At 35.9% G+C, this 26,846-nt stretch overlaps 1 protein-coding gene across 1 annotated transcript in view; it reads left to right on the top strand.

Moving 5' to 3' along the window:
• The window catches only part of VEPH1 (ventricular zone expressed PH domain containing 1), a 140,091-nt gene that overhangs the window by 34,418 nt on the left and 78,827 nt on the right, over window positions 1-26,846 (top strand). The window contains exons 4-6 of the mRNA XM_058189142.1: window positions 4,729-4,895; window positions 10,965-11,174; window positions 26,407-26,627. Of these exons, the coding sequence (XP_058045125.1) occupies window positions 4,729-4,895; window positions 10,965-11,174; window positions 26,407-26,627 (598 nt within the window). The remainder of the gene's footprint in view (window positions 1-4,728; window positions 4,896-10,964; window positions 11,175-26,406; window positions 26,628-26,846) is intronic.

Here is a 26,846-nt window from a genome sequence, read left to right as displayed (position 1 = left end):
GCTCTCTACATGGGGCTCCCCTTGAGGAGCACCCGGAGACTCCAGGTAGTTCAGAATGCGGCTGCGCGGGTGATAGAGGGAGCCCCTCGTGGCTCCCACGTAACACCTCTCCTGCGCAGACTGCACTGGCTGCCTATGGCCTTCCGGGTGCGCTTCAAGGTTTTGGTAATGATCTTCAAAGCGCTCCATGGCATAGGGCCGGGCTACTTACGGGACCGTCTGCTGCCACCGAATGCCTCTCACCGACCCGTGCGCTCTCACAGAGAGGGACTCCTCAGGGTGCCGTCGGCCAGGCAATGCCGACTGGCGACACCCAGGGGAAGGGCCTTTTCTGTGGGGGCCCCCACTCTCTGGAACGAGCTTCCCCCAGGTCTTCGCCAACTTCCTGACCTTCGAACTTTCCGCCGCGAGCTTAAGACACATCTATTTATCTGCGCAGGACTGGACTAGAATTTTAAATTTTTAATGTTTAAATTTTAAATTTGGTTTTAAATGGGTTTTATTATTTATATCTCTATTTTAAATATTCGGCCTATATAATAAGTTTTTTAAATTAATGTTTTACCCTGTATATATATATGTTTTTTTATATGGCTGTAAACCGCCCTGAGTCCCTAGGGAGATAGGGCGGTATAAAAGTACGAATAATAAATAAATAAATAAATAAATAAATAAATGAATGAATGAATGAATGAATGAATGAATGAATGAATGAATGAATGAATGTAAATCCTGGATTAAAGAGTAGAAATGAAGATAGCAGCTTCAGAGGAGCAAATTTTGTTAGGTTAGATGAGAGGAAAATAACTTAGCATTAATTTCTTTTCTTTAACCCAGTAACTTAGGACTGCCCATGTCTGCTAGATACCTAAAAGAATTTGCACATGTTAAACACATTGGCATGATTAATGCAATGTCTGTTTTGGTTTTGATTCATCATTCAAAATGCTGCTCATTTGTATTCTTAAGCTAGCATCACACTGTGCATGACGAGTAGTTGATCATATTCCAAAGGATAAAATATGATTTCAAAAGTTTAAACACTTCCCTGAAAAGGTTTAGCCCATATTTTACTTTATAAAATAACGTTCCTTCCAGTTTTAGTCTTATGTTTTCACAAATCAATAATACTGTACGGGTGACAACTTTTAAAAAATATATCTAAGTTGACCTGCCAGCCAGTAATTGATCATCATTGTGCCAAAATATACAAAGTATGAATTTGAAACCAATGCTGATGGTGTGCTGGGCAAATTTTGATGGTATGAAAGTACCTTTTATGTGCTAACATCAATAGAAACTATCCAGCTTCAACCAGCAGACTGAGGGTGCCTCATTCATAACTCATTTCACCAAAAATTTCCCTCTGGAATAATCCATTAGCCAACTTTTACTTCATACCTTTTAATTCATAAGGACCCAACTGTTTCCCAAGTTTCATACAAAAAGACATATCTTGTTTTAAGAGTGAACATCTGCTTACATGCTGTAGAAATAGTAAGACTGGATACTCCAGGATTTGCTTTTCTATTAGCAGTAGGAATAAAAAGCATCATTAATTTAAAAGCAATCTGGAGGCTTCGATAACATGGCTGAATAATGCTAATGTCAAAGCTTAATCTCTGGTATGTTCCTTTCTAGCCTGACTTAAAAGATTTCTTATCTGGAGATTTAAAGCAGGAATGTATCTATTAGAGGCCTGGCAGCCAAATTCTTCTATTCAGAGCTTAACATACAGGCATGTTTAGTTCTGTCATGTGTCTGGAAGCTTCATCTTAACTTCATCAGAAGAATCCTATATCTGGCCTAAGGTCAATTTAGCTGACTTGTTCTGATGCAGAAAATACTTGATTAGGCATATGAGGCAATCAAGCCTCGTCTTCTGCTGACTCAAGACATTCTTAGACTAAATACTTCGATGATATCATGCCAGGCCATTGCAGAGAAGCATGTGGAAGAAAAGGATGTGGGTTTACAATGTATATTTTTATAGAATTGTTTAAAGTTTGCGGGGTTTACTTTAATGCTTGGATTTGGTTTTACTTTTGCTGTTTCTGGCTTTTATTAGTTAGGTGTTCGTTGCTCTGAATATATCATTATTGATGTTTTACATATAGCCTTGAGAGGGTTCTTTTGCATTAGAAAGCCATCTGAAGCATCTACAAATAAATATGTATTTTTTTTAAAGCAATGCAAACAGAAAATATTATCCTTAACGCCAGAGTGTGTTAAAATAATGGCAATATAATCAGTGGTGAGTTTCACATTTTTTTACTACCGGTTCTGTGGGTGTGGCTTGGTGGGCATGGCATGGCTTGGTGGGCATGGCTTGGTGGGCATGGCAGAGTAAGGATACTATAAAATCTCCATTCCCACCCCACTCCAGGGGAAGGATACTATAAAATCTCCATTCCCACCCCAATCCAGGGGAAGGTTACTGCAAAAATCTCCATTTCCTCCTGATCAGCTGGGAATTGGGAGGCAGAGAATAGATGGGGGCAGGGCCAGTCAGAATTTTTACTACCGGTTCTCCAAATTACTCAAAATTTCTGCTACCAGTTCTCCAGAACTGGCCAGAACCTGCTGAAACCCACCTCTGAATATCATGGCATCTCAATCCCAATCATAGGGAATGATAATCGTAAAAGAAAGCCTGCTGTATCAGACTGAAGACCCATTTAGTCTTTGTTTTCCACTGGGATCTGTCCCTATGTTTCCAAGAAAATCATGAAAGGGCCATGAGCATAATACCCTTATCCATTATTCATTCTACAACTCTGCCAGCAATCAGTATTCAGAGACATATTAAGCAGAATAACAGAGCTAGAAGGGACCTTGGAGGTCTTCTAGTCCAACCCCCTCTTAGGCAGGAAATCCTACACCACTTCAGACAAATGGTTATCCCACTTCTTTCTAAAAACTTCCAGTGTTGGAGCATTCACAACTTCCGGAGGCAAGTTGTTCCACTGATTAACTGTTCTGTCAGGAAAGGACTCTTTTCATACCAGAAGAAGGAAAGGTTATGTTTCTGAATGTTGTCACCTCCTTCAAACTTATTCTACAGTTTACAATTGCAAAAGCAGCTTAAGGTAAAGATAAGATAGCGAGGAAAAATTCTCTCACTTGAAATGGATGTTGGGATCCCACTAGTAAATAAATTGAAAAATTGTGAGTAAATCTACTGACAGATATTAATTCCACTTGGTCATTTTTAAGACCAAGATGAAAGTAAGTAGTATTTTATGTCAAAAACGTGGTGAATAAGTATTGTTAGTTCATTTCTGTTTGATGGGAAACTGCTGTATCTACATGATTCTCAGACAGGATTGCTAATTAGAAAGTGATGTCATCTAGAAATAACGATTTTAAATTTATTCAAGATGCTGATATAGTATGTACAGTATGTGTAAATATATATTTTGGGTATATATATGTGTGTGTGTGTGTGTGTTTGTAAATATATATGCGGGGGAGAGGTGTGCCTATGTGTATGGGGGAGGGAGGAGGCATTCCAGGAATTTAGGAAGGAAAGTGCAGTAACAACTGATGTTTCTATTAAAAAGTTTGAAGTTTTGCTATCCTATAGTGGATGAGTAACCTTGTTTAAAATAATAGAAAGTACAGAAGTCCAACATGAACATTTTTTTGCTAAAAAGTAAGTCCACAGAGAATTTCAGTATGTTTTGAAGATTTAGAGAATAAAACCATGTAATATCATGATAGGCAGATGTTTTCCATATGTTGTCAGCATGGAACTTCAGTCATTCCAGAGCTGGCGTATATGATGTTTCATGTTACAGATTTCTCTGTGAATTTGGCTTCAATTCAGCTTGTGCATACACTTTGTCAAACATTCTTCCAAAATTGTAAAACTTTTTTGTCTTGTTTATTCTCTCCACCTCTCCCCCATACTTTATCAGCATCTGAGCAATTGTATCTTTTGTTGCTATCAGTGTATCTTTGTGTTAAATGCATAGTTATAAAATATTGCTTCCAGATTTCTCTTTAACATAGCTTGCTTAAGTGTAACATAGGCTACTTAAATTGAAGCTGAGGTGGGGTAGAGAATAGGTAAGTTATAATGGGTTTTTTTCAGGGGTGAAATCCAGCAGGTTCTGACAGGTTCTGGAGAACTAGTAGTGCAAATTTTGAGCAGTTCGGAGAACCGGTAGCGGAAATTTTGAGTAGTTTGGAGAACTGGCACATGCCATCTCAGGCTGGCCCCAGAGTGGGATGGGAATGGAGATTTTGCAATATCCTTCCCCCAGGAGTGGGGAGGGAATGGGGATTTTGCAGTATCCTTCCCCTGCCATGCCCACCAGCCATGCCCACCAAGCCACACCCACAGAACCAGTAGTAAAAAAAAAATAGATTTCACCACTGGGTTTTTTAAAAGGTTCTTTAACAGTTAGTATAACCATATCGTTTAATACACAATTTAAATAATATTTAAAAAATAATTTTGGTTTATATACAAAGCCATATTGCCTTACTTAGCCACATTCCATATTAAATAATATTTGATTTCTGTTTTTCTCTTGTTCTGCCATATGTTTTGATGCAAACATTCAGTTCCCACAGACATCATTCCCAGAAACTATGGGTAATAAAATCCTGGTTCTGTTTTGCTTTATCTGTTCAGCTTGAGACCATTCAGAATTAAAGACTTGTTGACAGAGAAAATAGAATAGGCTCTTTGTTATGATTCTCTTCCCATATTCTTCACAGGGAATTCCACGTTGCTCCGTGTATTGCCTTCTTTGTATGAAAAGCAACAAGAACCTTTAAGCAACCACCTGAGAGAATTGGTAGGACTGATGCCTCATCTGGAACCATCTGAACAACAACATCTTCTACAGCTTTTGCTAACCGTTGCAAAGAAAAAGCAGCCCAAGGTAATTTTTGTTCATTTAATATTTGGTCAACTCAAAACCTGTGGCTCTTGAGTCAAAGGAGGGATGTGTCATTTTGATACATCCCAGAACAATTAAACTTGCCATTAGGCCAGGGTCCAAAATACCTACCTATAACTTTCCAAGAATTCCCTCTTCAATCATGAACTTTGCATTAAGATTTGCTGAGTTTGAAAACCAATTAGACATCAGCTCCCCAAAGAGGAAAGTTCAGCATAGGCTGAATCAATTGGCTGAATGTAGAACAGGGTGGGAAACTATTTCCCCTTTATGGCCTGTGAACTTCAACTCCCAGAATTCCTGAGCCAGCCATGCTCAGGGGTATAGAGTGTCCTCTCTTTGGCCTTCACATTAGCCTAGTTAATAATTTATTCACTATGCATTTATTATTTAGTGAATTTATTCATTGCTGTACTTATTAATCTCTAATCAGGTGTCTTAATTTAATATTGGTTCTTTTTTGAAATGAAGCCAAAATGGTGAAACACAAAGCTTCAATTTCCAGAGTTGCAAACTCTAAAAGCCATTTGTAGAAGCCACTGAATTTCTTGTTTTAGTGAACAAAACAACAAAATATTTCAACAAAATACTTGAAATCAGTAGCATAAAAATATTAAGATCCATTGAAAACTGGAATTAAAAAGAACTCGGATTGCTGTGAGTTCAAAATACCACAAAATATCCATTGAGTCAAGCTAGATTGCTGCTGAATACATTGAAACGTCCAGATTATTTTCTTGGCAACAATATAAAAATATTCACTATTGCCTTCTTTGTGGACTTTCTTTTATTTCTCAATCTAATATTTAGACCTTGGATTTTTTTGGGGAGGTGGTCCCACATCCAGGTACTAATCAGATATAATTCTGCCTGGTTTTTATATAGTTTGTTTTAGATTAAATACTTTAAATGCAAATTTTTAATTTTGCAGCTAATAATAATAATATAATAATACATCAGATCACACACAATATAATAATATATCAGATCACACATGATCACACACTATTTGCATCAGATCACACACTATGATTCATTGTTCATCAGGAAAATACTTATTATGCTGTGTCCAGTAAAAGTTGAATCATTCCTAACCACAATGACATGCTATAAATTTATGGGAGTCCGAGATCTATCCTTTGTTTCAACCTTCATTTTTCCATCATTGTCTGCTACATTGAACTCTTTCCGTATAATAAGATAATTAGCTTTTTTAAGACTGATGTGGAAAAAAGGACCAATATTTGTAAATTTGCATATTTACAAATTCCTATTTTTTATTGGATTAGGGATTGGACATAGGAAGTATGGTTTTAACTGCTCCTCTGCATGTTCATATAGTAAGAGCCTGTTGAATGAGAAAGATGAATGTCATCTCAAGCACAAAATGCTTCATTCATCTGAGAATAATCAAGTGATGAAAACACCACCGGCTGAGAGCCCTGGAAGGTTAAAAAACCAGAAGCCTTCTAATCAGAAAGCAAAATGATTCTTCTTTTAATCTCAAAAATTAAGTCTATTTCAAAGGAATATGGTCTATGAGCTTAAAATTATTGAGTCTAAACTAATACAAATTTTCTGGCATATATATATATATATGTAGGTCTTTGGTTATTCGGGTTTTCTCCCGCGTAAAATTGGAAGTGTCTTGGCGACGTTTCGACGATGTCTCATTCGTCATCTTCAGGCTTCAGCTTCGTGCTTCTGGGAGCAATTTCTGGGAGCATGAAGCTGAAGCCTGAAGATGACGAATGAGACTTCATCGAAACGTCGCCAAGACACTTCCAATTTTACGCGGGAGAAAACCCGAATAACCAAAGACCTACATACAAACACCCGCGAAAACCTCAGAAAACAAATATATATATATTTTATGCGGGAGAAAACCCGAATAACCAAAGACCTACATACAAACACCCGCGAAAACCTCAGAAAACAAATATATATATATTTTATGCGGGAGAAAACCCGAATAACCAAAGACCTACATACAAACACCCGCGAAAACCTCAGAAAACAAATATATATATATATATATATATTTGTTTTCTGAGGTTTTCATGAGTGTTTGTATGTAGGTCTTGGTTATTCGGGTTTTCTCCATAAAATATATATATATATATATATATATATATATATATATATATATATATATATATATATATATATATGTGTGTGTATGTGTATGTTTATGTATATGTATATGTATATGTATATGTATATGTATATGTATATGTATATGTATATGCAGATTTTGGTTTATATATATATATAAATCCAATTTCTCCATTCATAATATTGTATACAATAAAGTATTAAAAGGGAATGACCCTGCCCTCAAGTTATATTCACTGCACAAAGATAAGAGGTTTCCCAATACATTTGGCTTAAAAAACCTATTATAACTCTTGCATAAATAAGTACAATATGTGCAAATGGCTGCAATGATAATTGACACTTTGCCACTGAATTTCCATGGCCAGTAAGCAGGGAAGGGCTCCAAAGCTTGCAAAATGAGGCTAAGGGTTATTCTAACCCCTTAATTTCCCAGTCTAATAATGCAAGTGATCTCACAAGCATCATTAGAGCACATTGCTCTTCCAACGTTAGTACATTCCTTATGTTGAATCATGTCCTGTAAAGGGATATTTCCTTGGATTTCAAAGTTAGACTGGTTCAGGGAAGTTTTGTGCTAATGAAATGACATCATTGTCTACAAACCCCCAATGTGTATCTCTACAAAGATAAAGATGTTTTATGATTAAAGAAAAGCAAGTGATTTTATAAGAAAGCAGAAAAGAATAACATAGTACAAACATTTCGTGTTTCATGTACAGCCAGTTGTGTTGTATAGGCAGAATGATTGTGCTACCTCACATTAGACCTTATAAAACACAATAGTACCAGATTATAGGATATATATATTTCAGAAATCTTTGGAAAAAATAAAAAAGAGCTCCAGGAATTTATAAATTACAGTTGAAGGAACTTTTACAAAATATATAGCAACGGAGGGACTATAATTTCTTCCATAATTCCACTCTGACAGAACCCATTTTAGCCTATAGATCATATACTTTAACTTTCAACATAACTCCCATTCTTCTGTTAAAGATACTGGGGGGGTCTTTGAAACTTCCTTTGTAAATTGTGACCTGCCATTTCAAGACGGTAAAAGAGAGTGTCAGATCTGGTCATCCATAAAGCTAATTGAGAAGACTTAATATACCTTATTGCCTTTCAGCAGAGCTTACATTACAGAGAAGCTAACAGCATAAAATCAAATAATATAATTTGTAAATAGCCCAGAGTTGCCTTACAGAGGAGATGAGCAGCATACAAATTTAATTAATAAAAAATATCATTATATACTGCTTTCAATAACTTGGGGTGGGGGGTGGGAATCTGGATTCAAATATATAGATTTAGTCTAGCCAAAATGTTATTTGGATATTGATGAAGTTATCACATTATGAACAGAAGCAGTTTGATCTCCTGAATACCAGTTTGATCTAGGAAACCTATTTGATTTCTAGTTAATGGTAGGAAAGCCATTAAAAGAAATAAGACCAGCCGTCCTTCCTTCTACTAGTGAGAATATAGAAGGACAAATTATGCAGGTCAAGCCAGAGGCCTATTGAATATGATGTTCAAATGCTACTTGCTCACAAGAAAAGTGCAACTTATTTCTAGAGGAAATAATTTCCTATATATCTGGCCAACCAGCAGCTAAGCAAGGTTGGGATTGGCTTCTTTTTGAACAGGAAATTTCCGGGCCAGATTGGGAAGTTGAAAAATTGCTCAGAACAAATCAGCAGTTCTAATTATAATTAAGACAACTACATGGATGTATACAGGAAGTAGTGAAGACTCAAAGCAGGCTTCACGTTTTAATATCTGAGGAACTCAGCTGGAATAAATATCTTGCATGCTACTGACAAATGTCTCAAAATAGGCAGGATTTTTTAAAAATTGTCTTAGAAACCATCAAATGCACAGAGCAAGAGCAGCATTTCCAAAGAGTGCCTTGCTATAAATTTAGTTTAGGCACATGCATTTATTTGTATTCCTTATGATCTGTAAGATTAGCTCAAAAAGGAAAAAGAGAACACTTAGACTTTCTTGTAAGGGAAAGATATAAATTTAAATCCTCCATACTTGTTTAGGTAGTTATATACTATAAATTAAGATAAACATACGCTTCAGAGTCAAATAATGGGTTAGAGTTAAGTAATTTAACCTGCAGAAGTTGTGAATGCAAAAACACTGGAACTTTTTAAGAAAATGTTGGATAGCCATTTGTCTGAAATGGTATAGGGTTTCCTGCCTTGGCAGGGGATTGGACTAGAAGACCTCCAAGGTCCCTTCCAACTCTATTATTATGTTATGTTATGTTAATTTAACTCTTGAGCAACTTAACTCTGTTTTGTATAAATGAAAGTAATTCTGTCTTAAATATCTTATTTTTCATTGTGGGTGGTGCATATGGATTTCTTGATTTAGGCATATCACACTATACACGGACTAAATTAATGTCACTATCTAGTGATACAGATGTAATTGGTCCTAATTACAAGCAGGGCTATTATTGTGATATTCAAGATTTTCTTTTTAAATTATTTGTGTCTTGTGGAAAATTTAAGCCCGTACATTTAGATTTTTTTAAAAAGCACGTTCATTAACTTGGTTTCCTACCAAGTTCAGATGAATTCTTGCAATCATGAAGATTATAATTTCAGTTTTTAATCATGATATTGCACAAATGGTACATGGGGAATTCATACAATAACTTTTCAGCATAGTTCCATAAATCACACCCATGCATGTGTGACTTCATTACCACCCTTTTCCTGTGATTGCAAAAATGTGCCTAGATTTTATTGATTTCAATTAATTTACAGGGATGTGATTATAATTTGTCAGACTGTCAATGACTTGAATCCTAACTTTAAATATGTAACTTTTCAGTACAATACAGGTTGTCCTCGACTTACGACCATAATTGAGCCCAACATTTCTGTTACTATGTTTTGCCCCATTTTACAACTTTTCTTCCACAGTTGTTAAGTAATCTCTAAAGTTCTTAAGTTAATAACATGATTGTTAAGTGAATCTGGCTTCCCAATTGACTTTGCTTCACAAAAAGTGATCACAAAAGGTGATCACGTGACCCCAGGACATTGCAACGGTCATAAATATGAGTCAGTTGCCAAGCGTCTGAATTTTGATCATGTGACCATGGGGATGCTGCAAAAGTTGTTAAATGTGAAAAACGGTCATAAGCGATTTTTTCAGTGCTGTTGTAACTTCGAATGGTCACTAAATGAACTGTTGTAAGTCGAGGACTACTACCTGTATATAGAGGCTATGTTAACTTAAATGATCGTTTAAATCATCTAAAAATCTGCCTCTTAAATTCATTCTTCACTTTAGGCATCAAATGTGATATTTATTTATTTTATTTATTTATTTTATTAAATTTTTATACCGCCCTTCTCCCAAAGGACTCAGGGCGGTGTACAGCCAAGATAAAACACGAAATATATACAAGTTAAAACATTTAAAACCTAGCAAATTACAAAAAGGCTGAATATTAAAATTTAGTTTTAAAATTTTAAAAATATTAATAAAACCCCAAATTAAAATTTGACACTATTATGCCAGTCCCGCTTGAATAAATAGGTGTGTTTTGAGCTCACGACGGAAGGTCCGAAGATCAGGCACTTGACGTATTTAAGCATTTCTAACAAAATGGGAATTTCTGTTGCCTTTTCACAATAATCTATCATCAGAGACTTTAACTGAAATTTTTAAAAAGATCAATAAAACATATTAGTCTAAGAGGAGAATCTTGTAAACACTGTAGGATTTTTTAAAAAAGAATTTCCTTGACAATGAAATGCTAAATCAAATAATGTACAACTTCTAGCAGTACCCTGTCAGTATATGTTGATAATAATTGAACGTGAATTGACTTATTTAAGAATTACAAGCAGATGGGTTTTTCTTTACAAAAATCAGTCTGGAATTTATGTTTCACCCTTCTTTTAGGTCCTCAAAGAATGTGTTTCTTCTCTAATTGATCATCTAAGAGATCCTCTTTATAACAACATTGTCCTAGACATACTCATAGAAATATCAGATTATGAACCAGAACTGTTGGCCAATTTACTGCCTTTCCTGAAAGAAATTGGGGAGACTTTTCCTAATTTGATAGGGCAAATGGCAAAGATTTTTGGAGCCGTTGGACAAGTTGATGAGGTATGCGCTATTTTCTATTTTTAAAAGGAATTTATATTCTATTGTGTTCTTAGCCCATAATTGTAATTCCTTAAAAGAGAGCTCCAATCAAAGGTAACTCACATTAAGGTCTAAAAATGATAGCATCATCATATTTTCCACCAAATAGGCTTTGATAAACCAACAATAAAAATGCACAATAGAAATATTATTGCACTTGAAAAATGTTTCATATACTGTATTATATGTCTGGTTATTTAGTAACAAAATCTTTGGTATGTGCAACCTGATCATTTTCACTCAAAACAGAATGCAATCAATTCATTTCTTGAATTTTCCTTAAGAGTTTTATATACAATAGCATACCAAGCATTTTGTACTGTTAATAGATCATCCTTAGTTTAAGTGCATTTTGTTTGTCATGAAGATATTACATCTGTTAGGTTTATCAAGGCTTATATTAATTTTACTTTGGATATATTAGTTGCTATAAACTGCACTTGTGTAGATATTTCACTTTTAAGAATTACATGCAGCTGAATTGCAATGTCCTTCCTTAAATAACTGGAAGGAACCACACTTGATTATAGCCAGAAAAAAAGTGGAACGTATTAAATGCAAGCATTTCCCAAAACGTGTCTCAATTTACTACAGTTTTTCCCTGCACTGCTAATTCAAACAAGAAAGTGGCTTCATCTATCACATCATGAAACATTTTTCCTTGAATTTTATTGATGAAGGTTGCCACACCTTAAATTTTAATGTTCATGAGAAATATTCTATTTGTTCAATGACTATATTTCAGCTTCAGAATGATTTTTTCTAGGATGTGTTTATATGATAAAGTTTAAGTGTGTCTCTGTGTGTGTGCGCCTGGATGTGTGTCTGGGTGTGGATGTATAAACTGTGTCTTTTTATATAATTTGATATGCAATTTGTTTTTTTAGCCTCACCAATTTGCTTAGTGGAAAAGTATGTCTTGACAGAGGCTGTTATAGCTGTTGTTGTTGTTAGTTGCGAAGTCGTGTCCGACCCATCGCAACCCCATGGACAACATTCCTCCAGGCCTTCCTGTCCTCTACCATCCTCTGGAGTCCATTTAAACTCACGCCTACTGCTTCAGTGACTCCATCCAGCCATCTCGTTCTCTGTCATCCTGTTCTTCTTTTGCCCTCAATTATTATTATTATTATTATTTATTCGATTTTTATACCGCCCTTCTCCCGAAGGACTCAGGGCGGTGTACAGCCAAAAGTAAAAACAGGCAATACAATATACAATTAAAATACAAATTAAAAAACTTATTTTATAATTGGCCTAAAAAACTTTAAAATATATAAAACTAAAACCCCTTAAAATTAATAATAGAAAATTTAAAATCAATAAAATTTAAAATCAATAAAATTTAATTCAATCTTTGTGCACACTCTGAAAACGATTAGAAAGAAATGCTTCAGATCTCATACAATCCAAGCACCTCTATTAGCATAAGCCTGGGAAAAAATGTGGCTGCTTTAAGAAATTAACTCATTAAAGTCACCCTTGAATCAGCAATATCTTTTTTAGAACACTGAAAATTGATGTGGATACTTTAGTTAAAAGGAGAAAAGTACTGTGCTTGTATGAGATCTGATGCAGTTCTTCCTAATTCTTTTCAAAATGCAGAGTTCTTCTTGTTTTCATTGCAACATTCACTATTTGTATAGGCAAAGTCTACCACAAGAGGTAACTACTTTTTCAAAAATCTAAATATATCAAGGAACACAAAAGATTGGGTGAATCTCTGATTTATAAATCTATCATTTGTCATCCTTTCTGTCTGTCTGTCCGTCCATCATCCATTTGTCTGTCTGTCTGTCTGTCTGTCTGTCTGTCTGTCTGTCTGTCTGTCTATCTATCTATCTATCTATCTATCTATCTATCTATCTATCTATCTATCTATCTATCTATCATTATCTCTGTCATCTATCTCTCTCTCTCTCATCTATCTATCTATCTCATCTACCTATCTATCTTACTTATGTAGACTCCCATCTCACAATAAAGTGACTTTATGGGGTTTAAAATAAAAACAGTCATAAATCCAAATGTTAAAAAAACCTACAATTAAAAGACTTTAACAATATCATTAATCACAAGGTAATGGAAAGAACTGATGCTAAAAACAATGTAGCCATCTCATGAAATCACCATTTCCTTGAGATCCTGAAGCCTGATGACACAGCCATGTTTTAAAAGATTTCTGGAAGGTTGTCAAGGATGGAGCCAATCTCACATTGGGAGGTGGGGAGGGGGGTGAGATGGGGACAGTGTCCCACCAGATGAAATTGTTTCACAGACAGGACCGGCAGCATATTTCTTCGGCTGGACTTCACAGGATGGCAGATATAATTGGGAGAAAGTGATCTCTCAAATAATTCAGCCTTGTTTTTATTTATTTATTTATTTATTTATTTTATTTATTTATTTATTTATTTATTTATTATTCATATTTATATACCGCCCTATCTCCCGAAGGACTCAGGGCGGTTCACAGGCATATAAAACACTTATATACAATTTAAAATAAACATTAAAAAACTTATTCTAATGCCCAATTATTAAAACTAGAAATATAAATATTAAGACCAATTTAAAACCCCTATAAAATTTAAAATCTACGCCAGTCCTGCACAGATGAATAAATGTGTCTTGAGCTCGCGACGGAAGGTCCGGAGGTCCGGAAGTTGACAGAGTCCTGGGGGGAGTTCGTTCCAGAGGGTGGGAGCCCCCACAGAGAAGGCCCTTCCCCTGGGCGTCGCCAGACGACACTGCCTAGCTGACGGCACCCTGAGGAGTCCCTCTCTGTGAGAGCGCACGGGTCGGTGAGAGGTATCCGGTAGCAGTAGGCGGTCCCGTAAATAACCCAGCCCTATGCCATGGAGCGTTTTGAAGGTGGTTACCAAAACCTTGAAGCGCACCCGGAAGGCCACAGGTAGCCAGTGCAGCCTGCGCAGGATTGGTGTCATACGGGAGCCACGAGGGGCTCCCTCTATAACCCGCGCAGCCGCATTCTGAACTAACTGCAGCCTCCGGATGCCCTTCAAGGGGAGCCCCATGTAGAGAGCGTTGCAGTAATCCAGGCGAGACGTCACAAGGGCGTGAGTGACCGTGCATAGGGCATCCCGGTCTAGAAAGGGGCGCAACTATTTATTTATTTGTCACAATAGTATATTGTGCATAAGCATGAAATAACTATACGATGTATAAGCATATATATAAGCATAAGTATGTAATAACTATACGAAATTGGAGACAATCAAAGGGAACATTAGGACAGGAATGGTAGGCACACTTGTGCTCTTATGCACGCCCTTACGGACCTCTTAGGAATGGGGTGAGGTCAATAGTAGATAGTTTTTGGTTAAAGCTTTGGGGATTTTGGGAAGAGACCACAGAGTCTGGTAGTGCATTCCAGGCACTAACAACTCTGTTACTGAAGTCATATTTTCTGCAATCAAGATTGGAGCAGTTCACATTAAGCTTAAATCTATTGGGTGCTCGTGTATTGTTGTGATTGAAGTTGAAGTAGTCTTCAACAGGAAGGACATTGTAACAGATGATTCTATGAGTTAAGCTCAGGTCGTGTCGAAGGCGGCAGAGTTCTAAATTTTCTAAACCCAGGATTTCAAGTCTGGTGGCATATTAATTAGAGTAGTGGAGAACTCTTCTTGTAAAATATTTCTGGACACGCTCAATTGTATTAATGTCCGAAATGAGGTATGGGTTCCAGACAGGTGAGCTGTATTCAAGAATTGGTCTAGCAAATGTTTTATATGCTCTGGTTAGTAGTGTAGTGTCTCTGGAGAAGAAGCTATGCAAGATTAAGTTTACAACTCTTAAAGCCTTTTTTGCGATATAGTTGCAGTGGGCTTTGGCACTTAGATCATTTGATATGAAAACTCCAAGGTCCTTAACGGGGTGGGGGTCATTGACAAGGTAATGTCCATCGAGCTTGTATTTAGTGTTCAGATTCTTTTTTCCAATGTGTAAGACAGAGCATTTACTAGTTGAGATTTGGAGTTTCCAAGTTTTTGACCATTCCGAAACAAAGTCAAGGTTTTTTTGAAGGGTAGCTGTATCGTTGGTAGTGTTAAATAGTTTAACATCGTCAGTGAAGAGAACACAATTACTTATAATATGGTCACAGAGATCATTAATGTATAATATGAAGAGCGTTGGTCCAAGAACGCTGCCTTGGGGAACACCGCTATTGACAGGAACAGGATTTGATAGGGCACTGCCTATTTTGACCACTTGTTGTCTGTTTGACAGGAACGCTGTTATCCAATTGTGGAGGGGTCCAGAGATGCCGTAGGATTTTAGTTTTAGAAGAAGTTTGTCATGTACCACTGAGTCAAAAGTCTATGTAAATTGCATCTATTGCTTTGCCCTCATCAAGATTTGAAGTCCATATGTTTTTGCAGTGAAGAAGTTGTAAATTACAGGATAATTTTTTTCTGAAACCAAATTGTTTATTAGAGAGTAGGTTGTTTGTTTCTAGGTGGAGGGTAATGGATTGGTTGATGATTGATTCCATTACTTTGCAGGTGACGCAGCATAAAGAGATTGGTCTGTAATTTTCAACTAGGCTGGGGTCTCCTTTTTTGAAGATAGGGATGACCTTGTGTGATGAAGGGTTTAAAGGTCAAAACCAGCACCTTGAATTGGACCCAGAACAGTGGTGGATTTCAAAATTTTTTACTATGGGTTCTATGGGTGTGGCTCGGTGGGTGTGGCAGGGGAAGGATACTATAAAACCTCCATTCCCTCCCCACTCCAGGGGTTACTGCAAAAAAACAACAACCCATTTCCTCCTGATCAGCAGGAACTTGGGAGGCAGAGAATAGACGGGGCAGGGCCAGTAAGAATTTTTACTATCAGTTCTCCGAACTAATCAAAATTTCTGCTTCAAGTGGTGCTCCAGATGTTTTGGAATTATACCCAAAGGCACCCATTACTATTGATACTATCTTTGCTTTCTTTTGCCTCAATCCTTCTACTTCTATTTGCAGATCCTTATATTTTGTTATTTTCTCCAGTTTATTTTTTATTTATTTATTTTATTTTTATTTTATTTTTATTTATTTATTCGTCATAACAATATAACAATATATATATACAAGCGTTGCATAAAGGGTTATATAATATATGAACGTATATACGAGGAGAAACGAGGTACTAAAAACATATATATACATAGGGGAAGAAACAGTAGGACAGGAACAGTAGGCACGTATGTGCTCTTATACACACCCCTTAGAGTCCTCTTAGGAAAGTGGTGAGGTCAACCGTGGACAGTTTTTGAATAAAGCCTTTGGGGTTTATCATTTTTATTATTTTTATTATTTTTATTATTCATTTTTATTATTCATCAGTTCTTTCTATTCTATTTTGTTGTCTTCAAATACTGCAATATCCACTAGCCAGACATTTTTTTCTCTCTTTCATATTGACAATTGTTACATTTGGGGGTGTTGTGTGGCAAGTTCTTGTCTGTTTGGATTCTGAAGTCCCATACTGTTATAGCCTTTTCATTTTCTACTACCTTGTCTGTTATGTGGTCTCACCAGTTGTTGCCTGCAGGCTCGAGGGGTTTTTTTCCCTTCCAGATATTCCAGTGCACCATTGTTGCTACTTTGTCATGCTGTTGTTTGAAGTTAGCCTCTGTGATCTATCTGCAGATGTTAATTAGATGTTTCATCAGCTTCTTTGCAGAAGCAGCATTTTCTGTTTGTTGTTGTCTTCTTAATTCTAGCTTAATGTATGCATTTGTTATTAAGACTATGTCTCTAGAAATATTTGGGACTATTGTTTTTTGTTTGCATGAATATAGCTTTGAGTGACATTTTATTATTATTATTCTGTAGAATGAACTGCAATGGTTTAATCTGCAGATTGTCATGTGATAATAAATCTTACTAGATGAGTAAGTAAATAATGAAGTAATAAATCTTTACTCTATGAGAATGTAGTTATTGGTAGAAGACAGGCTATCAGCTTTCTGATAAATGGCCTGCTTCCAAATTTGAAGGCCCACTTCATAGGACTAAACTAAAGTAATTTAGTAAAATGTTACTATGTTTTGTATTAGATATGGTCCATAATATGGCAAGAAGTAACCAGTATCTAAGAGCTCAGAAAAATGAAGGATCTTTTAATAAAAGTGCCTTTCCATGCATATGAAGCTTCAAGTGAGTGTTCATAGTTAATATTCATTCATTCATTTATTCATTCATTTTACTTGTATCCTCCATAATTAAAGGAGACTCTTGGTGGTTTACATTCATTAATTAAAATTATTAAAAATGTCCTTACTATGAAGAAACATCCATTAGGTAAGCTTAATTATGCAAAACTAATCAATCATATTATAACTGATGATGTCATTTTAATTCCCTGAAATAGTTACAAAATAGATTCATTTTTAAATTATTTATAGAATTAAATTATAATTTGGGGTGGGGGTATGTGCATGATCAAATAATTCTGGATGGAATTATTCCAAATTGTACAGCAGCAGCAGAACCCTACAATCTTCGTCACCAAATGGAAACCAAAAGTAGGTTCTCCCAGGACATCTTGAGTTGGGCAGATTGAAATTGGTCAGAGAATATGGTCCTGCAAGTATTCCCAATGCCAAAGAATCTGTTGTGATTCTTCACTGGGGTAATTACCCTTAAGGAGATATTTTGGGCATATCCTGGAGATAATAGAGCAATTTGTAATTGTTTGTTTTTGAGTTGAGTACCCCAAAGCATTTTTTGTGCGATACTATTGACATTATTTGAGACTGGGAAATGGATTATTGGGCCAAGCAATTTAAGAACCATTGGCATATAGGGTTTTTAAAGTCAAAATCAGCATTTTGAATTGTACTTGTGGATTAATAAGTAGCCATTGCAGGGCCCTCAGCACAGGGATAATTCATTTATGTCAGTAAGTACCCTCTACCAAGTGGGCTGCTTTACTTGGGACCAACTGAAGCTTCTAAGTGGTCTTCAAAATGCATTGTGAATGCACTATATTCACACCAGATAGCTGTTGATGAAGGCATGGTTTATCAATCCAGGGTCCTAACATTCCAAGTAAGGTTGCATCCTGCCACAGGTGGGCAAAGTTTCCCTGGTTTCAGCTTTTGTAAGCCCTGCGTGAACAGTCATGGATCTGCTTCTTTAGTGGCAACACCAATCTGAAAAGGCCACATTTTAATGGACACACGGTAACTGCATCTTGCATGACACCATGTTAATCACTAGTCTAAGGTGTACTTAATTTGGATTGGATTTGTTCTCAGAGATTTTTTAAACTTTTCTAAAGGGCTGGAAGAAAGATTGTTTCTCCTATTTGTTTTAACTGCTGTTTAGTGATGAGGTTAGTGGAATGGTATTTCTGTAGTTTATAGACTGGACTGTGTGCATATACTATGTAGGAAGCTGTAGAAAAACTATGCCTTTAATGCCATTAATATCGTTTGAACTGATTGCAAGTTTAAATAAACTAAAACTCTATTGCATTTCAGTGTTCACATTTTATCTGCTATACTGTTTCCTGGAATATCCTGTGTGGTCTTCTGTTTAACCTTTTACATAATAGTTATCCTGTTTAAACTGCTGTCATTTACAAATGCTTTAGAATTTATCCTGGCTAATTAATATTCTCTGGAAATGTTTCTGACATCAAAGCAATTTTTCCATTACAAAAATGCCGATTCCATTGTGCTTAATCTGTCACAAGAGTCTTATCAGCACTAAGAAGAGAAGACAGCTTCACCCTTGCTATCTTCCCTTTCTTTCCCTTTCCTTAAAAATCTGCCAAGAAGGGATAGATCAGAACCAAAATAAATCTTCCTCCCTCCTTCCATTTTATCCATCCATGTTCATTTGATCCTCTCCTCTTCCAAACTTTCTCCTTATCAGATGTCAGATGTTGCTAGTTTTTATCTTTAAGGGCCTACATGATGTGGGGACGGTTACTTGAGAGACCACCTATCTCTACAGGTTTTTGGTCATCTTACCAGGTGCAGCAGGGTGGGTATGCTACAGATTCCTTCTGTGAAGCAATGTCAACTGATGGGACCAAGAAGATATGCCTTCTCTGTAAGAGTGTCCACCCTCTGGAACAACATTCTTCCTAAAATGAGTCTGATCTTACTGACTTATTGGAAGAGCTTTCTTCCTTAGGTGTTGGGGTCAAAGTGTTGTAGAGCTTGGTATAAATGTTCTGTCATTACGCTGTTAGAAACACTTTAATAATATCTCATCTATGTCTTTTATAAAAGAAACTATGAGGTTTCTTTTGTAATTATTTTAGTTATATAATATGGCATTTATGTTTCTGCTAGCTGTCCCAAGTTGTTTAGTTAAAATGGGTGGCCATATAAATTTGACAAATAAACCAACAGACAACATAATTTCTTCAAGGAGGTGTCCATCCCTAGTTCTTTATAGCTCTATCATTTCTGCATTTCTATCTATTCTTTCTTCTGCTTGTGTTCTTCTGGTAGAGTTGGCTGAGATTGTTCAACTTGTTTCTTTGATGGTGCTGATCAAAATGCCCAGAACCCTCATGTATAGAGGGAAAAGAAGATGAAATTTTGAATATAGAAGAAATTAAAATTGACAGATTCATCCCTTGCTATTTTCTGGACTTCCTTATCTTCTCTAAAGTATTTTGCTTTGGGGATTTTTGTTTGTTTGTTTGAATAAGTGTGGATTCTTGGTGACTGCCAGGATAAGGCCCTGCAATTTTATTGGCATGATTTCAGAAGTGGTTTGCCATTGCTTGCTTCCTAAGAGAGTGACTGGCTTATGGGTACTCAGCTGGCTTTGAATCTAAGGCGAGACCAGAGTTTATGGTTTCCTGATTTTTAGTATGGTGCTTTAAGCACCACCACTGGCTATCTTTAAAATGATTATCAGGTCTATCTGAACTAGGTTAGATTAGATTAGAATTGTTTGTTGGCCAAGTGTGATTGGACACACAAGTAATTTGTCTTTGGTGCATATGCTCTCAGTGTGCATAAAAAGAAAATATACATTTGTTAAGAATCATAAGGTACAACACTTAATGATAGTCATAGGGTACAAATGAGCAATCAAATCATAGTAGGAAACAATCAATATAAATCGTAAAGTTACAGCAACAAGTTACAATCATAAATAGGAGGAGATGGGTGATAGGAATGATGAGAAGATTAATAATAATAGTAATGCAGACTTTGCATAATAATGCAATAGTAATGCAATAGTTTGATAGTGTTGAGGGAATTATTTGTTTAGCAGAGTGATGACGTTCGGGAAAAACTATTCTTGTGTCTAATTGTTCTGGTGTACAGTGCTCTATAGTGTAATTTTGAGGGTAGGAGTTGAAACAGTTTATGTCCAGGATGCATTCTTCGCATCCAGGAACTAACATTCAAATGACAGTTGAAAGAAAAAAGAATAAAACAAACCAGCCAGAAAGAAATAGTCATTCATAAATATTACTCTGTATTTCCAGTACATAAGTACCTGATTCTCAGAGGCTCCATTACCAAGTAATGGTAATTCATCCATCCATATATTTTAGACATGGTGTGAAATATCCCTTATTGATTCTAATTGTACCAATTCTGGCAACTATGACTTGGAAAAGTGCATCAAATTTCTATTGACCCAGTGGAGCTTCTTTCATCTCCCTCTCACTGCATCCCCTTAATTCCTTCCAGGAATGGTACTAGATATAATACTTGTAGAAATTTGAGACGCCATCTGCATAGAAAGAAAGAATGTCCATTCGTGCAAAGAACATTCTGGATCAAGGCCCATAAATTGGGAGAGAAAGTTCCCTGTTCAATTGATTAATTTATCCTTAAAAAGTCAAAATTATTATTTTCCAAGATTCCAGATTGGCTCCTGTTCATTGTAGGAAATGGAAATAATCAACCAATGGATTAATTTTTTATTTGTATCCATCTGTGCAGTATGTGCCTCCAACTTCCCTATAGCGAATTCTGTCTCTAAAGCCTAGAATCTATAGCTCTGGATATAATGAACTGTTTGCGTCATGCAGGATACTATTTCTAATCCAGTACATTCAGTATTTCGTTTGGTTACATTCCCATCATGATAACTTGCCAGTATGATCCCAAGCCAAGGATTCTGTCTGGCTTCCCCCAAATCTTAGGCAGCAGTTTTATTTGGAATAGATGACAGTCAGTTGGCTGATTTCCAGCATCCCTGTTCGCCTTGCTTGTTTTCCTCCCCAAAAAGAAGAGGAAAATGGGAGGAAAGGAGATCTGATCCAGGTGTTCTTCAGAGTTCCATTATTGGAGAGAGAAGAAGGCAGAGAGAAAGAGAGAGATTCTCCTCTCTGAAAGCAGAAGATTTACCTGAAGTAGCACCAACATGCTTCAGTCTCTCGTTACTTCCAAAGGCAAAAGCATCTACTAGAATTTAGTAGGGTAGCAATGAAGGCCTTGGAAAAATTATTCAGATGCCATTACCTGTCTAGACCTACAAAGGTAAAAATCATGCAGGCAATGGTTTTTTCTGTGACACTATATGGACTTTAAAGAAGCAGGATAGAAAGAATATTGATGTTTTTGAATTTTGATGCTGGAAAAATAAATAGCCAAGAAAATTAACAAATGCATGTTAAAACAAATATTCTGGACACATTTGGTAAAGATAATGCTGGGGAATGTGGAAGGAAAGGGAAAAGAAGACAATTAACAGCAAGGTAGATGGACTTAATTACAGGAACAATAGGTGCAAGTGTCTAAAGTATAGCTCATTCTGGAGAAGGTCTGTGTGTCACAAAGAATCAATACCAGCTTGATACAATCAATAAATCAGATCTCAAGCGTTCTTCAGACCTACCAATGAACTATTCTGACTAGCCTGCTTTTTAAAAATATTATGATATTTTTAGTTTAATCACCCTGATAAATAATATAAAATTTTCATGCAAGCTGAAATGTTCTTCAAGAATGGTTGGACCATATTCACCTGGGAAACCAAGTTTGGTATCAGAATTAGAAGGAAGAAATGGGATTTGAGTTAAATGTTCTTCCATCATTTTCAAAGAGCTATTCAAAAATTCTAGTAGGAAGCGCCAATTCCACAAGGTTTCAAGTTTTGTTTATAAGAATTAGTGAGGTCTGCATTCTCTTTAAATTATAACTATTTTCATGAAAATCCATTTTCATTCCACTAATTCATGAAAACCAAACCACGTCTACAGTTGGTGAAATAACTCTGCCATGCCTGACCGTCTTCATTTTTGTGGCAAATATTGTTCCATGGATATTTTTTAATTAAACTATGTCTTCATTTAGAAACCTTCCTGCAAGTAATTTCTTTTAAAACAGCTTGCAGTATACAGTACTCACACGCAATACCAATAACAATTAATTCAGAAAATAAAAAAATATTTATAAGCCTAATCAATTGAACAAGTGAACTATATATTGAAGAAATGTTAACTAAGGTGACAGAGCATCTTTTTTTATAGATAACTGTTTTCTACTTGGCTGTTGAATGACATTCCTCATTTTAGAGTGCTCCCTACTGGGGGACTATGTAATAATTTCAGAACTCAAAAAAGAACAGGATTTTTGAAATAAACAATAGCACGCAAACTCCACTAATCACAATCTTCCTGACTGCAGAGAGATACAAATATTTATTTTTGCTATAATAATGTTTCTGAATTTTCTTTTTAAGGCATAAATTAGTTTATGAGCATTTTATGCAAATCCATGTCTTATTAAATGATGCATTTTCATTGGGAGGTCATAAGTAGCCACCTTAAAGTATTTCTCTTCGTAATTTGACTGGCTAAGACCAAGAAGCAACGGCAAATTAAAATTTCTCCAATAGTTTCTGAAAATGACTTAATGGAAAACCAACTACAGATATTTTCAGTCATATTTTTTAGAAAGTTATGCAACTTTGTCCTTGGTAATGGACACTGGCAGCGAGAACCCTAATTCCTCATCTTGCTAATTTTTAAATGCCATTCTTCATATTGACTTTCTCTCTTATTTTGAAAAAAAATACTCTTGAGAAAAATAAATCAAACAGCATTGTCTAGCAGATTGAACCTAGACAATAACCATAGCTGATACTATAAAATAATTATTCAGAGAACAATAATACATTGCTAGTTTGAAGTAATCAACTACTGGGCATACACATATGCTAGTACTGTTGATATTGTATTGATAGTAAAATTGGATCTAAATTTAATCAGCCGTACATCATCCTATTTAAATCACTGCACACAGAAAATCACATTCCCTAACCTGGTGCCCTGCAGATGTATTTCTGCAACTACAGTTCCAGTCCCATTAACGTCAACAGAACAACACAACACTAATTTAATTTAAATTTACTCCAGGGAGTTAAATATATCTGCTGAACTATAATTTAAATCTTTTTTGTAAGCTGACCTAGAACTTGCCCAAGACATTTTGCTGTTCCAAGCAGCTGTTGTATGTTGGAAAGATGCACATCAGAATCCTTTGAAATTCTCCTTAGATGCCTTGGCAGCTGACATTGTTTGTTGCCTCTTCAGTCATTCTAACTCTGGGCTCACCTTTAAAAAGACAAATAAAAGGAGGCAATAAAGAAGGGATCCTTTGTGCAGTTTTGGCTTCATTTTTGTTATTTTGGTAAAAGCACAATTTTATTTAGTGTTGGAAGGATCATTGTGCTGGAAATTTAACACAATGGCATGATTGTTTAATAAGTTAAACAATCTAAAGTAAAATTAAAAAAAAAATCTAAAGTAATCTAAAGTAAAAATCAGCAGCCTTTATAATGCCCTGATTATTTTATTCATATTTACAATAAACTGTTTTACCCCTCAAATGAAATGACAATACAATCAATTTCCCAAGACTGAATTTAGGGTTACCCTTCTTCTTTTTCTTCTGTTGTTTCCTAATAATTTTATACAGTACAACAAAAAGAGACATTTTAATTAGTTTTTATGCTAACCTCATTTGCGAATAAACAAATGTGTGACTATATACCGTGAAAATGGAAAATCTGCTTCCTATACAGAATATAAACATATTCTTCCATCCCCCAAAAATCAGCCTACAATAACAATACTAAATAAAATCCAAACATCACTTTTACCAGGAATTTTTCAATCTTAGTTTTGCTAAAGAGGAAGATAAGTTGTTGAGAGGAATTTGGAGGTTTGAGTTTGCTTATTAATTGCATATCCTATAAAAGTGCAATTATTATTCTTTAACACCTGGAAATGAGCAGCAGAATGTTTATGGATTCCCATTGGCTGGATCAAAGTAGTAAATTACTGATGGAAACTTTTCCTCCCACTTGGATCAATTACAAATACTATTGGGAAATAGCTTTTTTTTAAAATGCTCATTACACTTTTATTTTCTTACTGATCTCTCATCTGCCACTTACAGTTGAGAGAATATAAAATCATTACTTTTGATTCATATTTGTTAACTATTATTTAAATGCAGAGATTTTTAATTGGTGCCCCATTCCAATCATTCTGTATAACTCACTTTAAAAAAAGAATAGGAATAGTTTGCCATGCTGGAGATATATTCCCCACTTAATTAGTGTTAAGGGCGGGAGAGAACATTGGATCATAGGAAAGGAAGAGATCTTGGAGGTATTGTAGTCCAACCTCTGCTAAAGGTAGGAGACCTTATATAATCTCGGTTGTTCTGTTTCGGTTGTTCTATTTTTTTTAAAACCTCCAGTGATGGAGGACCCACACTTTCAGGAGACAAGCTATTTCATTCATTAATTGTTCTCACTGTTCGAAAAGTTTTCCTTACATTTAGGTTGGATTGACAAGCTTCCAGCTGTGGGTGTGTATGTGGGACATTGTTTCATATTTGCAGAAATCTGTATTTGTAGCTGTATTTGACATCCAGATTCTATAGGACTCGATCTTCATTGTAACATGTTCATTCGCTGCTGAATGTTTGAAGTAGCATTTAGTTTTTGCTTCTACACCAGGGGTGAAATCCAGCGGGTACTGACAGGTTCTGGAGAACCGGTAGTGGAAATTTTGAATAGTTCAGAGAACTGGTAAATACCACCTCTGGCTGGCCCCAGAGTGGGGTGGGAATGGAGATTTTGCAATATCCTTCTTCCAGGAGTAGAGAGGGAATGTGGATTTTGCAGTATCCTTCCCCCGGAGTGGGGTGGGAATGGAGATTTTGCAGTATCCTTCCCCTGTCACACCCACCAAGCCACACCCACCAAGCCACGTTCACAGAACCAGTAGTAAAAAAATTTGGATTTCACCACTGTTCTACACCCATAATATCTAGCCTAGTTTATAATGTCAAACTATCAAACTACCAACTATTGTGATATGTACATGAAAATGTACAAACTGTGTAACTGTTACACTCATACTTTGTCCCTGAAACAAAGCTGTACTTCTTATAAACCTATCTATTGGCAGATGATGAAACAGCAAGGTGATCTATTTGGGACTACCCTTGAAAACCACTCAAAAGCTGCAGTTAGTCTAGAATGCAATTTACCTGCATTCCAAACTTGTGTTGTTTTTCAGCTGTTGGATGAGATGTTTAGCTACAGCAATGAAACTGTTACTCATATGATAAATATCTCTGCTTTGGATACCCAAAGAATGCAATGCCATCTGTATTTGTGGGTGGACCTTGCTACATTCATGTAGGACCATGATTTCTTGAGTTGTACTGATTCCTATTAGGAGTAACATTCAGGGTGCTAGTTGTTATCGACATCACCCTTCCTGGCACAGACCAGGTTATCTGCTTTTCTTTTCTTTTCTTTTCTTTTTTATTTATATTTGTCCCTGAAACCTGACATCCACCATTTTTAGGTCATCTTTTACTCGTTCTATTTAGCTCCTGTATAATAAAGAAAAGATTAGGGGAAGCTAAGTGAAAATCATATATATTTTTTAAATTTTAAACAAGTTCTAAATATATTATGTTTCTATTATTTGGATAAAAGTTCCCCCCTCTGTACGGCATGCTTATTTTGCACAAGTCCATAATGATGCACCTTTTTTAAAAAATCAAGTTTTTATTAATGATGTACCTTTTTAAAATTGAACTGAAAACAATTAGCAAAATAGCTCTGGATTCTCTCCACTCCTATTCCTTTCTCAAACAGTGCTAACTCAACTTTTTAACAGTATTACCTATTTTAAACTCCTTTTTTCCCCCCCTAAATAGGAACAAGCTCGGATCTGCCTGGTCTATTTGCTTAATCAGCTGGGAAACATGGAACATTCTTTCCACCATATCATTTTGTTGGAGATCAAATACATCACTGACCTCTTCTCCAACATCTTGGGTATCCAAAGCAGAGATATTTATCGTATGAGTAACAGTTTCACTGCTGTAGCTAAACATCTCATCCAACAGCTGAAAAACAACACAAGTTCGGAATGCAGGTAAATTCAAACCTCTGATCTTTTTATCCTAAGGATGTAGCATTTTAATATTTGTGATAAGCTAAAAGATGCCATGTTTATGTTTAATATATTGGTCCAACTATCAGAGAAACTAGCCTAAAATATTTGGTTATCAACCATAGGCTGGTGAGAATTTGTGTTCGTTGTATAAATGTGAGAGTGATCCAATTGCCACATCTGTCATTACTTTGCTTGCCA

This window comes from Ahaetulla prasina, chromosome 6, assembly GCF_028640845.1.
Source record: "Ahaetulla prasina isolate Xishuangbanna chromosome 6, ASM2864084v1, whole genome shotgun sequence".
Lineage (NCBI taxonomy): Eukaryota > Metazoa > Chordata > Lepidosauria > Squamata > Colubridae > Ahaetulla > Ahaetulla prasina.
Note: the sequence above shows the minus strand (reverse complement) of the source record. Positions and strands in the feature narration are given on the sequence as shown.